The following is a 17,518-nucleotide window of genomic DNA, read 5'->3' as shown; positions in this document are numbered from 1 at the left end:
CGAAATTTCGCTTGAGTCGAAGTAAATTTACGATCCCAAATGAGGTTAACAACAGCATAAAAGAAATCATTATTTATCTCGAACTAATACACATATGTCAAAACATGACTTCCGGCATTTAAATGGATTGAAGAGTTAATCCGACAATACACGTGTAATGAAATATCCAGTCACTGACCATTGTATTGATTTATGACATTTTATTTCCACGAGTTAACCTAAGATTATCTTTTATATAATTTTATAAGTAATTAGTGATACATTGTTAATGTTCATGAAAAAGTATTTAAAATGTTTACAAAACAATTAATTGTGATTTACACTTATGAGCTTGGGTGTGTATAAAGTAAGGATTATGACTTCTGTTGATGATCACTAAAAACAACTCAATCGGCGTCTTTAACCTTGTTGTGTTTTCTTTTTTTAAAAGAAAGAGTGAGATAAAACAAAATGAAGAGGAATCTAAATTTTATAAAGACTTTTGTATCCGAGAATAAACAATTTTGTCAACTTTTAACGACCTGAATAACAAAACTATCGATTGGAAATTACTCACTCGGATAAAAGCCATAGAAAACAATTGTAACTGAAACAATTGAAAAAGTAAAACAATGTTATCATAATAACGAAAGACATACCAATACATCGATCTGATACCAGAATATCGCCCCCTTCCCATATTCACCAGGATTTATTTTAGCTTTACCATGCTAAGCAAGAGTTGTGTCCCTTGTTCAGTCAAACTTCCGGGTTTCGTTTGAATCGAACTATGTGTATCTCGAAATATTTCTCCGGTCCGGCTGACTTCGATATAACGTGAGTCGACTGTAGTTTATTTGATTATGCATCATACATTCTGTTTGATCAAACCACACTCTGAAACATATACATGACCTTTATGCATTGCTTTTATATAAATGTCTAAATTAAGTATTGCAATTCTCTCAAATTTGAACATACTTAAGTATGATAAATTTTGTTATACAAATGCTAACGTTTTATTTTAATAAATACAAACTGATGTAATATGATAGGATTTTGTATTATCTACTGGTACTTATGGATGTTTACTAAAAAAGTAATTTGAAGTTAATGGTTTTGACATTTTCCTTTCAAAGGCATATATAGGAACCAGAAAAACACGATTTAGTAGACTGCAACCATCAATGGTAAGTTATTGTAACTATATAAGTTTAATCATGTATTTTTCAATGATTTTCATATGAGCGTCACTGGTTAGTCTTGTGTGGACGAAACACACGTCTAGCGTATCAGATTTTAAACCTGAAACCTTTTGTAAGCTATAATGTGTGTTATTCTGTCCTATATTTTCTCCCATTCATTTGTATTGTAGTCCTGTCATTATAAGTTATATGGTTCGCTACTGATCCCGTACGGACCCATATAGGGTTAGTAAAATCCGAGGCCGAGTCCCCTATGAATTTTATTCACCCTCTATGGATCCGCAGGGGGTCAGTAGTTAACCGTATAACGAATTTATCGGACGCTGGACTTTTTCTGCGGCGTTTTGTTGAAAAATAAACAATGAAGCACAACAACATTAAAAGATGATGCGCCATTCACGCGTCATGAACCCCATATGAAACTTATTAACCCCATACGGTCTCATAGGGGGTCACCACGTGACGGCGTTTAACCAATCACAACGTGATAATTCATCTGTGGTCCAATAAGTAATGTTGTCATGTTTATGTTATATTTAACCTTGCCATTGAAGCGGAAGATATGGCATGCCAAAAAACTAGGTTCGACCCACTATTTTCTTCTTAAAAATCCTGTACCAAGTCAGGAAAATGGCCATTGTTATATAATAGTACGTTTTTGTTGTAGTTTTCCTTTTAAATTTGATACGTTTCCCGCAATTTAAGTTTTTAACCCGGATTTGTGTTTTTTCCCAGTCAATTTATGAATTTCGAATAGCGGTATACTACTGTTGCCTTTATGTACCCTCAAACAGTCATGATTTACTAATATGAAATAAAAAGAAACAGTAAATATAAGTATCTATAAATATTTTGGATTAAAGATATCTTCCTTTTGAAGAAAAAATGAATCATGCCAATCTGTTTGTATTTAACTAAACAATCTTGAGCATTATACAAAATAGTCACTGTCTGATATCTGTCGGACCACATTCGGCAGAATTCGGGACTGATTCGTCATTTTTTTTTTACCATAAGATAGAAACAAATCGGATAAAAATCGGATTGAGAAAGGAATAATCTTGATGATAACAGCATGATTAACCGATATTAAAAAATGAAACAGTAAATACATGTATAAATATCTATAAATATTTTGAATAAACGATATATTCCATTTGTATGATCATGAAAACGAAAAATGAATTATGCCAATCTGTTTTTATTAAACTAAACTAACTATAGCATTAAACAAATTAAAAGCGAACCGTGAGTGTATAACTTTTGAGGCAGGTTAAGCATTTACAACAGATACTGATAATGTGCGATATGAGCTGGTACAATTCTAAAATGTGACGAAAGTTAATTTAACAAAAAAACTTCCAAAATAAACAGCTCTGTCAGATTTTATCTAGTATAAATTTCAAATTTAAAACAAGTCGAAAGTTAAGGTATTGCAACGAAGGCTTCGTATTTGTACATTCAAAATGAATGGCACTGGTATTAAAATAAGTCTTGTACCTTTGATGACTATTTACAAAGATCTTTTATAGCGAACCAACTGAATGTTTTCCAGACAGTCGTCTGCTGTTGACCAAGGTATTTAAACTTTTGCAAGTTTACCTGTCCCATTGAATCAATACAATAGCTATTGTTCTCTGTGTAGTTTATTGACTTAGATATTTAAATTTCTACTAGGAGAAATCTATCAAACATTGATTAATTTGCCTGACCAAAAAATTTCTTCTTTGTTGATTGAACTACATGTATAAACTCACATAAACTGCATGTGATACAGTATTTATTCAATATCAATAATATATTTTCAATCTATTCAATATCAATAATATATTTTCAATCTGTTCAATATAAGCACTTATTTAATTATAAAAAGTTTATTTCTGATTTTTTTTAACTACTGCATGCATTTATGTCTCAAAGAATCTGCATGTTTTTCGTGGTTCTTCAGTTATAAAGAAAACATTTATGAAGACTTTTATTTAAACATTATAATATCAAGTTTTTATTTGTGAACAGACTAAAGAATAGCAAATTTTAATAGGTTAAATGTTAAAGTTTTATCTGAAAACAACTTTTAATTTTTAAATCAGTGTTTATATAAAACAATTTGAAAATGTGTTATTGATTGAATACATACAACATCACATGCAGTTTTATAATTACTTATTTGAACATGTATTACCATCATTGACAGTTCAATTTTTTGTTGAGGTAAATCTATCAGTGAGTGAGTGTTTTCTCTTGCAAGAAATTCAAAGGTTCCATTGAATAAACTAAACAGAGAACAATACCTGTTGTATTTGTTAGATTGGACAATAGAACTTACAAAAGCTAAAATGGACAGGTAAGTTGCAGGTGAACCTGTGGAAAACTATGATAGGGCTCGCTATAACACCGAAGAATAAATGCACCATATGCATTTGCGTTTAATAAAAAAAGTAGTTCATTGTTTCACAATATATTTATCATTTAAAAATATATCTAGTGCATAATACCAGTATTTGCTTTAGGTTGAATTTCTGTAAACATTTACAATGCAATCTCCCAGAGGAACTCTTTTTACGGCTGAAACTGTACCACCTTTACTATGACGTTTTGAAAAAAATCATATCCTAGAATCGAAAGTTCATTTGCACCACAATATTTTCAAAGGTCAATTTATAGGGCTGTTCGGCATATTTTCAACGTTTATATGCTTTGAACTTTTCAAATTTAAACTACCACTAATTTTCTTAACTACCCCTACCTCGAATGAAGGGTTACCACATATTTTAAGATTCAAGATTATATAATATTCACATGTATATTTACTAGTAACATTCCCAAGTTATGTCTCTTTGAGATGGAACACAGAGAGCATAACGGGGAACCAGAATGTAAACAAAATCAATTTTCTATGAAAATTCTGAATCTCCCCAGAAGAGGCGTGGTTTGAAAAACAGCTGTATTTACAAAATGCAACCTTTAGAAATAAATTAACCTTACCTCTATTGGTAGCAAAATATAAGGGTGTTTTATTGAAATATTGCCTTTGGTATTTGGTAAAGGATTTATAATATTTAGATATTTGTCAGAATAAAACATAATTTCAAAAACCCCATCATTTGCATAATTATGCATTATTATAATACAAATAAAAATTATCACTGCCATCAAAACTTTCACTAACAGTAAACGATCATATGTGCTTTCAAGACTTGTCAAAGAAGTTTACGTCTGGCGTACTAAACTATAATCCTGGTACATTTGATAACTATTATAAGATAATGAAATGAATTAAAAAACAATATTGTATGATTGCCAATGAGACAACCGTTTACAAGAGACCAAAATGACACAGAAATTAACAATTATAGGTCACCGTACGGCCATTCATAATGTGCAAAGCCCATACCGCATATGCAGCTTAATATGTGGGATGGGCTTTTCTTATTGTTGAAGGCCGTACGGTGACCAATAGTTGTTAATATCTGTGTCACAGGTTTCTTGTGGAGAATTGTTTCATTGGACATCATCCCACTTCTTCTCTTTGTATATTGAACATTTACCAATATATCGATATTTTATCACATAAATATTTCGAAATCTAAATATGCATAATTTTTATAGAGTGCTTTTAAAAAGATTAAAAATCAAAATAGGTACATACTATTAATCATCATCTATCAACAAAAGTCAAACATCCACAGAGTGTTCATTTATTAATACTAGCGTACTATTTTGCATTTTTTTTTTATTGTTGGTTATATATAAGATAAATTTTAAATTGTTATTATTTTGCTAGTTTTTGATGAAGAACAATGTATATATTGTACCTAAATGTTTACTTTTATGACATCGTTTTGATTAGAAACTTACTTTCTCAATTTCGAATTTGAACACTGATACCGACAAAAAAAAAAACGATCTTTTTTCTGTATTCATTAAGTTAAGTAAGAAAAAACATCTTTTTCCCCATAAAATCTTTTCAATATTCACACAGAGTTTGAATTAGAATTTCAAATTCGCAAAAAATATTAAAATAATTGCACAATTGCTTATTTGATTCCATTTGACCACATTGACATTGAGACCGTTTCCGATATGTATATTACTTGAACCTTAATTCAAAAAGATCTTTGTTTTAGCTAAAGAATGATCACCTTGTATGTACACATAGTTCTAGGAATATTGTGTTTATCAGTTGTCTCAGAAGGTGCTAATAACAACGGAAGCAGGTCTATAGAAGGTAACCAATGTTATATTTAATTGTTGTCCAATTGATATCCATTTGATTAAGAAAAAAATAAATCGATATAAAATTTTTTATTAATTTGAAATGAAGCAAACAGTATAACATTTTAGTTTCTTTTGTAACATTGTTAACTCATATAATAAAAAAAAAACGTATATAAAATAGTTAAAAAACTTTCATGTTTTTTTTCAAGTTTAAGTTCATGTGATTCAGATGATTTTTGCTCTATTTTATTTGTTTATTAACTTGAATCATCACTTCATTGGAAAAAGTGATTTTTTGTGTGCAATTAACTCATTTATATTTATCTTATATTTTTTAAATTTTTTAAATTGTCCTTTTTCGTAATGATGAAAGTGTTTTCTAGCGGTTTGTACATTTTGATTACAGACTGCATCCTATGGAAAGCAGACGACATGTTTTCCGTCTGTCATCTATGTTTGCCGTGTTCTGATGGTTCTGGTATCCAAGGCCACATCTGCCGCGAGTCACTATGTGACGGAAAGAATGATTGCGACAATGGTGAAGATGAGGAAGAACCCTTATGTCGGGGTACGTAACAAGTATGAAATATGCAAATGTTAAAACAAAATAAGGTATTAAACAACCTGATTGATTTTGTACGATGTTATGCATCTCCGTCTTTTTGAATTTACCTTGGAGCTTGTTTGTTTTGTTAAGACTGTTTTATTATTTATTTATATCCTATATAGTATCTGAAAATACATTTCAAAACAGATCAAGAAGATTCAATATTTTATCAAACAAATAACAATAACAGTCACACTAAATGTCTTTTATTAGCGGAACCTTGTTCGAAGGGGCAGTTGCGTTGTAGCGATGACAAACAATGTATTTACAAGCAAGGACTGTGTGATGGAGACTTCGATTGTTTGGACGGATCGGATGAGGATCCTGACACATGTATAGGTAAGTAAACAAGTACTTTCTTTAAAAAGAGTTTTCGATGTTTTGTTATATAAAACGAAAATAAACCCGAAAAAAACCTAGTAATGGAAAACACATTGTTGAAGATTATGCAAATCAGGTGGTGGTGGTGATTTTTTTTGGGAAAGGGGGGGGGGGGGGGTCATAATACTGATGAAAAGAAAATTCTTTGAAGAAATATATATACTGCTGATTGAAGGCAATTGTATGCACAATGTTTATATGGGCAATGTGTGAAATTTGAAAAAAAACCTTAAGTTTGAATACTGATTTAGAAGTGTCCTCTTCTTAGTAAAAGTTTCAATTATATATAGTACATGTAAGTAGTTAACAAAGGTACCAGGTTTATAATGTCATACGCCAGGCGCGCATGTCGTTTAAATAAGGCATATCAGATCAAAATAGTTATAAAGCCAAACAATAGAAGAGTTACTTCTTAAAAATTTAAACATCATCAAACACGCGTCAAATGTTCTTTCATCCCGATTCCACGAAGCATATAAAATGTTGCTCACTAAAACAAATATACGTGTATTTCCATTGTCTTATCAAATAAATAAAATATATTTCTAAAATCATTAAACCAAAAAAGTATACATAATCAGATATTCAGCAGACAGTATTGCACATCGTCAAAACTAACAATTACTTATCAAATGATATTAAAATATATATTATAATAACACTAGCAGTGGATTGGTAGTGTCAAAATAATTAGGTAATTTACAGTTTATAGTTGACACGCGTGAATTCATCGCGTGCTGGTGTGAATTTTTAGAGGACCTCCCACCAAAAAGCACCCAAACCCCCCCCCCCCCCCCAAAAAAAAAAAAAAACAACCTGCTAGTATTACATAAAATATTTCTAGCCGTCGGGTTGTTGGGCTATAAAGCTTACCATCCAACATCAAGGTCGTTAAAAATTAAAATGAGGGCATGATTTTATTCTGCTATACATCCTTTCTTGAGATGCTCGACGTCCTTTGTCATAGAGAATTAATGTCCGCGTCGTTTAGGTGTTTTTTTATTCTTTTAATAGCGTTTATTTTTATATGGGTGGTAGTTCTTATTCAATGAAACCGATCCCACGAAGTAATTGAACATGATGCAGTACGAGAAATAGCTCAAATGGTACAAAGTACAATTGAGATGTAAAGATAATTTACTAGATCAAACATCCCTATCTGGAAGTAAAACCTTCTAATACTGTGATTTTTGTATTTAAAAGCTAAACCATGTTCGGAAAAAGAAATAAAATGTGCTGATAAATTGAAGTGTTTCCATGAGTCGTTTCGTTGTGATGGTGTTCCTACATGTAGCGATAAATCAGACGAGGATAATTGTACAGGTAAGACTTTTGCTATCATATATGATTTGTTCTAATATTTTCATGAAATGTTACGTATTGCTGAATAAGGCACGTAATCGAACAAAAAAAACCTGAGCAGCAAAAGCCATGATCCCTTCAAAAACAAATCAAAATAGCTTGAACTTTAAAGGCAAGTTTTACATTTTAATTTACCTGGTTGATAGAAATAGGAACGTTTTATTTGATTCAATATTTGATTTTTCAACAATACAGCCGTCCAACTTGAAATCAAGGATACAGTAGATACAGTCAAGTCTACCTCATATCATCAACCATAACTACAAATTGTTTATATGGTCGAAACTTTACGACAAAAAAAAAATTTGATTCAAGCTTCCAAATTGTGAAGTTTCCGTTCTATATAGCAATATTCCAGCATCGCTAGAATCAGAAGAATATATCTCTCAGCTTAAAGAATATTCCAGGTCTTGCATTGGCTATTATGATCACCTGGTAGAAGGTTACTGGTTTGAAGGAAGTTATCATACCAAGTGTTTTAATAGTGATGCCAAAAATGATTAATTCGAATGTTTAACAGGTGCCATCAGTTTTCTTTTCACTTCGAAGCGTGAAATTTCGTTACAATCTATTGTAATAATGATGAATACTTCTATTTGTGTAGATGGTATGAATGAAATAGTGGATGTATGTATTGGGTCCTTAATTATTAATTATATAGAATAAGAATAAGAATAAGAATACTTTATTAATCCAATTATGGACCCTTGCGAGTTTTAATTTTATATAATGGTTACAATGATTTGTGTTATAACAATGAAATAATAAAATGAAATACATGACAATAGAACACTGAACAGTTATTGCATGCACATGGAATAGAAAGTAATATGGGAGACAATCAATGTTTGTAAGTATTATTTCCCTTTAAACAGATATGGTGTTTTGAGCTGCATAAAAATGAAATACAGCCGGAACGTATAAGATATAAGGGTATTTTTCTTCCATGTACACACAGCAGCCAATTACTAGATATTTATGTATATAATTATATTTCTTTCACAATTGCAAGAATATGATAAGGACTTTAGAGATTTGACTGCAGTTTATCAATGCATATATAAGCATTTACATATTAATAGATGAAATATGCATACACATAGATAAAAAAATGTGCACTTAAATTTAAATTTTGAATTTAAAATATATATATATGGATAAACTAAAAGAGATTTAGCCATTAACAGAATTTTTGAATCTCAATTTAAAACTCTGGATAAGAAAAATACTTAACTTTTTGAGTATATGTTGATCTTCAGTGGTCATTTACCATAAACATTTTGATTTGCAGTCTAAGTTATTGAAATTTTGACAGTACTCATGAGCTTGTGCAAACAATGATTCCTGACTTTTATTATACAATGGACAGTTAATTAAAAAATGAAACTTATCTTGAATATCATTACGAGAACAAAAATTACAAGTCCTCTGTGACCTTCTATAGGTTTGTTGTTATGTCGCTCTTTTTCTACTCGTAATGTGGGCATTTATGCAAAATTTACATAAAATTTGTCTTGATTGAAAACTTTGAATATCAAGATATTTTTCCATTTGGAAATAACTTTTATGAGAAAAATATACATCTAGTTTTCCATTAACATTATCTTTATCATTAAACCATGCTTTTAAAAATAATGTCTTTAACTTTTTCATAACATTATCTACATTATTTAAAGATGTAAATTTGTTTTAATACTAGCATTTGAGTCAGATAAACATCTTTTAAGTTTATATGAAGCTTTTAAAGATTTATATAATAAGTCATGTTTTGCATAATTAAATAGGCCACTTGACTGGACTGTAACTCCAAGGTACTTATATTTGAAAACAGTTTCAATTAATATCGGTTACAGTGTTTAACCGATGTTCAAAGTTAATGATATATAAAAAAGAAGATGTGGAATGATTGCCAATGAGACAACTATCCACAAAAGACCAAAGTGACACAAACATTAATAACTATAGGTCACCGTACGGCCTTCAACAATGAGTAAAGCCCATACCGCAAAGTCCAGATTAAGAAGACAGTAAACAGAACCAGAAACAAAAACATGAGAAATCGAATGAACTCAAAACATATAAGCGATACAGAATGGATTAAAATGTCATTTGTCTCCTGTTTTTCATAGCATGCATTTTATTTGTAAGATATAAATGGACGAACATGCAGAACCATAAATCTATGAAAACAGTACAACATCATTGCCATAAAAAAAACAAATACAAAGAGATAAACATATATCAAGTTCTATTTTTCAGAATTTCAGTGTCCTGCGTACATGTGGAAGTGCGACAACAAGCAACAGTGTATTTATAGTCAAGGTGTTTGTGATGGTGGAGTCAATTGCTTGGATGGCTCAGATGAGAACCCAGAAACATGTCAAGGTAAATAATCAATTTATTGAAATTATATTTTCTTTGACTTTCCCTTTCAATAATAACTGCGAAAAAATGGTTGCAGCATAAACCTCTTCATTAGATTAAATAATTATGTAATCTATGTGTATCATATAACATTATAAGAAACATAACTTTAAATAGTAAAATTAATTTTGATTGAAATCTGACTGGCTAGATGGTTTCGTAAGTCATTGATGTACTATCATCACCATCGTAGCTCAAAGTACGTTGATTTTGTTGAACAAGGAATACTGCTTTCTCAAAAGTTGCTGAGACAGGGCTATAAATTAATCAAATAAAGGTCATCACTCAAGAAATTTTAAGGTCGTCATCATGAGCTGATTGACCATTATGACAAAAGTGTGTCAGAAATCATATCTGACATTCTTCCTAGTCATAATAACCTTCCACCATTACCTAGCTGAACAAAGAAATAACACGACGGGTACCGTATACGGTCCAGGAATTGCTTACCCTTACCCTAAATGAGGTTCGTGTTGTTTCTTAATTATTATGTATAACTGTTGATGTAAATGTCCTTTGGTTTTGTGAGTCTTTGTTTACTCCTTGGTTTAGATTGTTATTGTCTCATATTTGATTTTATCTTTAACTCATGAATGCTTTTCCAAAATTTTTCTACCAATCGGCAAGAAATATAAAAAAAAGATGTTATAATCTTCTTCTTTGTTACATACATTACATAGACAGTGATTCTTCTGTTGCCATTTACACCATTAATGTTGTGTTGGTAATATGCATTGCAAAAGTTTCAATCTATATATTTGTAATTTATTCTTTTTTAAATAATGAAACATGAAATATAGAATTGGTTAAAACTAAGGTTCTCAATAATTTGTAAATACGCATCAAGTTGCTGACACAAATTGATGGTTCAGTTTTATATTTAAAAAATGGATTATGTAATATATTTGTTAAAAAGCTTGAAGCCTAATTGTAATAACCTTTCCAGATCACTTTCTGTCTAGGAATATTTACCATACTTTTAATAGAACTTTAAGAACTTAGCATCTGAAACCAGTCTTTTGTGATGTGTTGTTTTTTTTTAAATATTCCTTTCTGCAATCCAATTATTATTGCAGTCTAAATTTTGCAGAATAAAATGTAAATCTTAATAAAATTTTCAAAAAAAATGGTTTTATTTTATAAAAATTAGTAAGTTTGTTCCACAAAATTACCTTGTTTTCTTATTTCTGTAAAGTAGGTAGGTGTTTTCGTCTGTCCATCGCCTGATATTACCCAACATTTAAATACTTCTCTATGATATTAAGGGATGTGTTTGATATATTTTAGAATTTTTTCTTTTCAAAATTCATCTTAAAAATCAACAAATTAATGCCAACCACACTGAGATACTTTAATGGAATCAACTTCCAGTTTGAGATATCACTACTTAAAAGTTTACTCACCCTATTTGCTTTTAGAGACATAAAATAATATGACGATTATTTGTTACACCCTCACTCGTATGACTTTATCGTGATGTTTATTTTAACCTTATCTGGTTAACCATCCCCGATGTTTAGATCCATAACATTTACTATATACATCTTTCCTAAGTTTCTCTGGAACTGTACAGGCATTTGCCTTATATGTAAAAAGGGATAAAACTAATGTGTTTTATGATAGGAATTTTCCCGATTAAAGTTTAATTACGTTTCCCCCATAAATGAATTAATTTATCCATTTTCTCAATTTTATTCTCCCAGTTTAATTCTTCATATTTTTCTCTGTTGTGACCAACATATATTCTTAATGATTTGACTGGTTTATTTGTCGAATTAATCCTTTACCATTTTGAAAATATCTTATCCGTATATCCTATATTTTATCTTTTTCTAAGTTAACCCAGAAAATAATAAAAAAATTCTATTTAATTCATAGCAGTTTTTATTTTTTTACCTATAACTGAGAAATAAAGTCATATTATCAGCTAATTGAGAAATCTCTTAGTTGTTCGTTGCTAAGGATGTCAAAGTCGCCAGTAAGAACATGAATAGCTGGACATGATTGTATTTTGACAATATACATGAGCAATCCGGAGGTTTGAATTTCACATCTTTGAGGTTTAAGACAAAAAAAAATCGCAATTGCTTATATAAGACTTTGATAGCCATACCATCAATGAAGGACAAGAGTACTTCTTATGTCCCTCATTTCTCATGTTTGAGTTTCCCCTAGATAACCCACCTTTCATTTGACCTAATCTATAATCTATCCGAGAAATATCGAACATAAACTTATGGATATCGACCTATTATGAAAGAGAAGCCTTATCATACAATGGAGTAATAATCTGTTGCTTTGTTTTTATCTAAGATTACGAGTGTCTCCCTGGAGGTATGAAGTGTTCTGACGGACAAGGGTGTTTCTTCGAAAAATTCTTATGTGATGGTGATTTCGATTGTAAGGACCAATCAGACGAATCAACACAAATTTGCAAAGGTAAAGTATATCTATGACAATAATTTGCCGGACTTTCAGGAAAATACGTGGTTCCAACTGAAAGACAAGGTTAAATATACACATTTGTTCTCGCCTAATCATTTAAAACTATTGCTGTGTTCAACGTTTTTCATTAAATCATTCACTGCATTTTGTTTTTTGTATGTGTTCCGGACCATATGAGTATTTGGACTATACGCGTATGGTCATGACCATATGGGTATATACTCATATGGTCCGACCATACGCGTATGGTCCGACCGTACGCGTATGGTCGGGGTAATTAACACTATGTTACAGTTTACTTTAAATACGGCTCAACTCTTCATATGATATGACTGTTCATTAAAAAGACGCTATCATATAGGTAATTTTATATAAATTTATATAATCGTAACAAAAAGATTAGCTAAAAAAATTAGAAGTTTCAAATAGTTAATTTTATTTAAACTATAATAAACACATTTATACCAATGATCATTGCTGATTGTCATTATCGAGGGTTATTACCCATTTGTTATAACGAGTGAATGGCAATATGTCGACTCAAAAAAATATTTCAAAAAATTTCTTAATGAACTGTTACACAAGAAGTCAATTGAAAGTAACATATTTTATTTAAGTTGTCTTGTGAATATGGTGTATTGCAGTCGTGTTACGATATTTGAGATCTTGAGCTTCTTAAAACATCGTAGATTATATATCGGAATGGCCAAAGACCTCGGTATCACTGTACGCAGTTGCAAAAAAGATAACTTTTCACTCGCAAACAAAAGATGTAAATGAAAAGGATCGTGCAGTACAGCACAACAAGGACTAGTAAATGCAAAAAAGCTATGATACCGTGTTGAAGTAACTGTCACCTCAAGTCTACATGCAAGAATGTAATAAGCGATGAAAACTAACTAGGGTATCAATATTTAATTTTTACGTAGTCTTTGAATTATAAAATTAATACATTTCATGCAACCATCATTGGTTTTTTAGATAGTTTTTAAGGTGATACGTTTATAATGTAATTTGAAAAAAATACCTATATGGTCCAAATACTCATATGGTCCGGCCCGTTAATAACCAAACGAGTATAATACTCATATGGTCCGACCATACGCGTACGGTCGGACCATACGCGTATGGTCGGACCATATGAGTATACGCATATGGTCATGACCATACGCGTATGGTCCAAATACTCATATGGTCCGGAACATATGCACTTTTTATACGTCCTTCTAACAATATAATGATCTAGAATCTGCTTGATGCCACAAATACTCATAACTCATACAAGATACTTAGTTGTATCCAGTTCTGTATACGTTGTTTATTCTTACAACTTCATCTATCTGGATCAGTCCAAGCTGCTGCATTCGTCCTGTTTCTTATCACAAGTTGTTGTGAAAATGGTCGAAAAACTTGCATTATGATACAATGTATGTGTGTTAAATAAAAAAAAATATCCTTTATCTTCCAATCATGTTTGATCTCTTTTGCTTAGTTTATGATAGTTTTTGTAAGAGTGCATTATCATGATTAAAACCAGTAACTGAGGTAGTAATTTTCATGTATAACACTGAATACATATGTCATAAATTGGGTACATACATGTACACATTTTTAGTCAGAGTGATTAGGAACCTTTTGCATAAGTTATTTTTTGGCAGTGAATATATAGTATGCAAAATATTTTTATACAACATTAGAAGAAGCCCGTTTAAGATTTTCACAAATTGGTTGACTGAAAAAATGTGTTTGTGTCGCAACTCACTAGTGACACGTTTCGTCACCGGATGTAAACATGTATAGGCGTATGATCTTTAATTTTACAGATTGTGTCCTATTCTGATTTTGTGATTTTTGCTATGTGTGGATTTGTTTTTTTATGCATGCGTAATAAAAGATAAGTTTACTGTTGATGACCCCAGTGTTTCATTTACAACCGTTGGGTTTAGGGCACTGCTGGTGAAGTTGTCATTCCCTGAGGATATCACAAGCCCAGTAGCAGAAGTGCTGACATGAATTATCATTGATATGGTCATATTGATAAAAAAAATCAGAATGTTTGAAATACTAAGGCTTTTCTTCCTCAGGAATAGATTACCTAATCTATATTTGGCAAAACTTTTATGAATTGAGGTCATCAATGTCTGACCAAAATTGTATTGTCACTCTAAATAATACAGCATATACATATTTCTTATAATAAGTCAGGATATTCTACCATGTCTAGTGCTTAAATCAAGATTGCAAAGTGGTGTAATACCATTTGTTTCAGATTACCCCTGTCCACCAGGGAAATGGAAATGTAAAGACAATAGACTGTGGATAAACAAGGAACTGGTTTGTGACGGTTATAGCGACTGTGCAGACGAATCAGATGAAAATGACGCCAATTGCAGAGGTATTTTTCAACAGTTTTTTTACTGAAAAATCGCACTTTTTTGCTTTCCGATTATAACCTACAAACTTTCTTTCTAAACTAAACGTGAAATAATAAAAATTTTGGCATGAAAATATTTTCCACCGCCATGAAAATATTTTCCACGGCCTTTATGATATTTTATTCTATGTTTATATCAATCATAATTTACTATAATATAAAAGATAGCGAAAACTAATCGAGGTAGGTTTAGTTGGCAAATCATATGCAGAATAATATTCACTTCTGTATTCGAGTTATATAAACGTCACAATGTTGTCAGTATCTATGAAATATCAATCCTGTTTTTAAATTCGCAATTTCATATCCCAGTTAATGGAAAGAAATTAGAGTTATACTTTCATAAATTACTTTTATTTAAATATAAATCCGGACTAATATAAAAGATATATAATTAGTAACGGTAATTTCGCCATTATATTCATCTATGGATTCTGATGTATATGTGAGACTAAACTTCTGTTCCAAATAAAGACAGTAGTATATCTCTGTTAAACAGTCATAAATTGATTCAGATAAAACAGACCCGGGTAACTAACTACAATCATAGAGCAAATCAATAATAAGAGGAAACAACGAAGTACAACAAAAAACAAACGGCAACGCAACATACATATGGAGTAACTATTAGATAACAAATGCCATAATTCTGACTTTGTACAGGAAATTTTAAGAAAAATGTTTGTTGAACATTGTTTGTAAGCTAGCCAAATGACACTTCGCAGTATATGTCAGTGTTAAGGATGTCTGCTGGTCATGTTTTTGAATTCTTGTCATATTTTCGATTTTCTCAGGTTTTATCCTTCTAAATGTATTAAAAAAAAATTTACACGACACCCCACTTTTGTCTTCATAAATCTGTTCAATAGATCATTTAAGATTTAGTGATCCGGCGGCATGAAATCCTTGTTATTTTTTCTTGGTTTAAAGGGTAAAAAACAATTCCAATGTTAACAAATAGTAAAGTCTGAAGAAAACCCTTTTCCCGCCATTTTCTAAATGTCTCGTATTTTGAAAACTACACACGAGACTAATGATTTTATTACTTTATTTTGTTTGAATATCAAAGTTGTTTTCATTTTAAGCAACCACATGAAATCCTTGTTATTTTAAATTAGAGCAGCAGACATCCTTAAATATACTATTTAAATGACAAAATAAAAGTAAACAGTAAAAATAAATACAAGAACACCCAGAACAGAAACATGCATTGATAAATAATATGATAATATAGTTGCCAAATTCCTCACAATGGCCTCATATATCTGCGATCATTTATTTCAACTATATAAATGAACCCTAGTTTGATTCTTCAATTGCATGGTGTAATCATTTAAATATTTGAAATGTCGTATGCTTTGATAGTATAAAAAATGCGCCAATATGTAGACAAATCTTACAAAAAAAGTAAAGCTTGTACACAGGGACTGTTAAAAATCATGAGTTGATTGTTTTGTTAATATGATTATTTCTAAGGAATAATGAATGAATGTAACTATTTTATAAGAGTACCAATGTCACGGAGACACAACTAAATGTAGCGATGGATTACAATGCGTCTCACAAAATGATGCATGTAGTTGTGAAGCTCCCGGATGTAAAGATGGTAGTGGATGTATTGGCTTACCATGTGAGTATACAATTAAAACTAAAAGGGAAAAGACTAAAACAGATTAAATAACGAAAGCTAGCGAAACATATATGGATGAATAGAAATAAGAACAAAACGTGCGTAGATACAAGTCAACACAATGAAATGCTTCTTTATAAACAACAATTTACTTTGAACATTAAGGCATGTGATGATAAGATTTGATTTTAGATAGATTCTGGATTCTTAAATCATAATGATTTGAGGATGTTATCAACATAATACGAATGAAAAAAACGAAACGAACATTTCACTAGTACTGCATTTTTGTTTGTGTGACTTTTTATTATACACTTTTAAATTAAAGTAGCATACTATACTGTCTTCTTATCTGTAGAACATCAACATGAAACGTATAAGAAGAATACATTTTCGGGGTCAGGAGATATTATACGAACACCATTCAGTAGAATTTAGATTTTAAGGTTTATTATTTAATTAGTAATTTTAGTATTGAATTTAAAGACAATATTTCTCTTTTTATAGATCCGTGTGCCCATCGACAGTGTACCATTTATAGGCCTCCGTGGATTGCAACGAGTGCTGGACAAGGTCCACCGAAGCTTAGTTATGTTGGTTATCCAGGATTTAAACCATCATATTGCCCTTGACTTCAAACTTAATTATTCTATTCATAGAACTCCTTGACAGAAAATCATATTACTTTGCTGTATATAATTTTATCTTTCTTACATCCTAAATTATGAAGTATTAATGATTAAAAGCAAACACGTGATAACAGTGTTTTTCTTATACACATTAAGTACATGTAATATCATAAATACACGGTCATTAGGCTTGTTTTCTCGTTA

At 30.8% G+C, this 17,518-nt stretch overlaps 1 protein-coding gene across 1 annotated transcript; it reads left to right on the top strand.

Annotated features, from left to right (window-relative positions):
• Window positions 1-740: 740 nt before the first annotated feature.
• LOC134714875 (low-density lipoprotein receptor-related protein-like) lies at window positions 741-17,477 on the top strand. The gene is made up of 11 exons (XM_063576525.1): window positions 741-816; window positions 1,119-1,169; window positions 5,312-5,412; window positions 5,809-5,970; window positions 6,223-6,348; window positions 7,594-7,713; window positions 10,012-10,137; window positions 12,490-12,615; window positions 14,891-15,016; window positions 16,563-16,685; window positions 17,193-17,477. The coding sequence occupies exons 3-11, from the start codon at window positions 5,319-5,321 to the stop codon at window positions 17,315-17,317; spliced, it is 1,128 nt and encodes a 375-aa protein (XP_063432595.1). The 5' UTR covers window positions 741-816; window positions 1,119-1,169; window positions 5,312-5,318; the 3' UTR covers window positions 17,318-17,477.
• Window positions 17,478-17,518: the final 41 nt, after the last annotated feature.

This window comes from Mytilus trossulus, chromosome 4, assembly GCF_036588685.1.
Source record: "Mytilus trossulus isolate FHL-02 chromosome 4, PNRI_Mtr1.1.1.hap1, whole genome shotgun sequence".
NCBI classification, from domain to species: Eukaryota; Metazoa; Mollusca; class Bivalvia; order Mytilida; family Mytilidae; genus Mytilus; species Mytilus trossulus.
The sequence above is the reverse complement of the archived record's forward strand: the minus strand, read 5'-3'. Positions and strand labels throughout refer to the sequence as shown.

Excerpts from the sequence above, each read along its gene's own strand:
- LOC134714875 (XM_063576525.1), top strand. The coding sequence starts at position 5,319 with ATGATCACCTTGTATGTACACATAGTTCTAGGAATATTGTGTTTATCA. Across the intron at positions 5,413-5,808 it reads CGGAAGCAGGTCTATAGAAG|ACTGCATCCTATGGAAAGCA; the intron begins GTAACCAATGTT and ends TTTTGATTACAG. Across the intron at positions 12,616-14,890 it reads ATCAACACAAATTTGCAAAG|ATTACCCCTGTCCACCAGGG; the intron begins GTAAAGTATATC and ends CATTTGTTTCAG.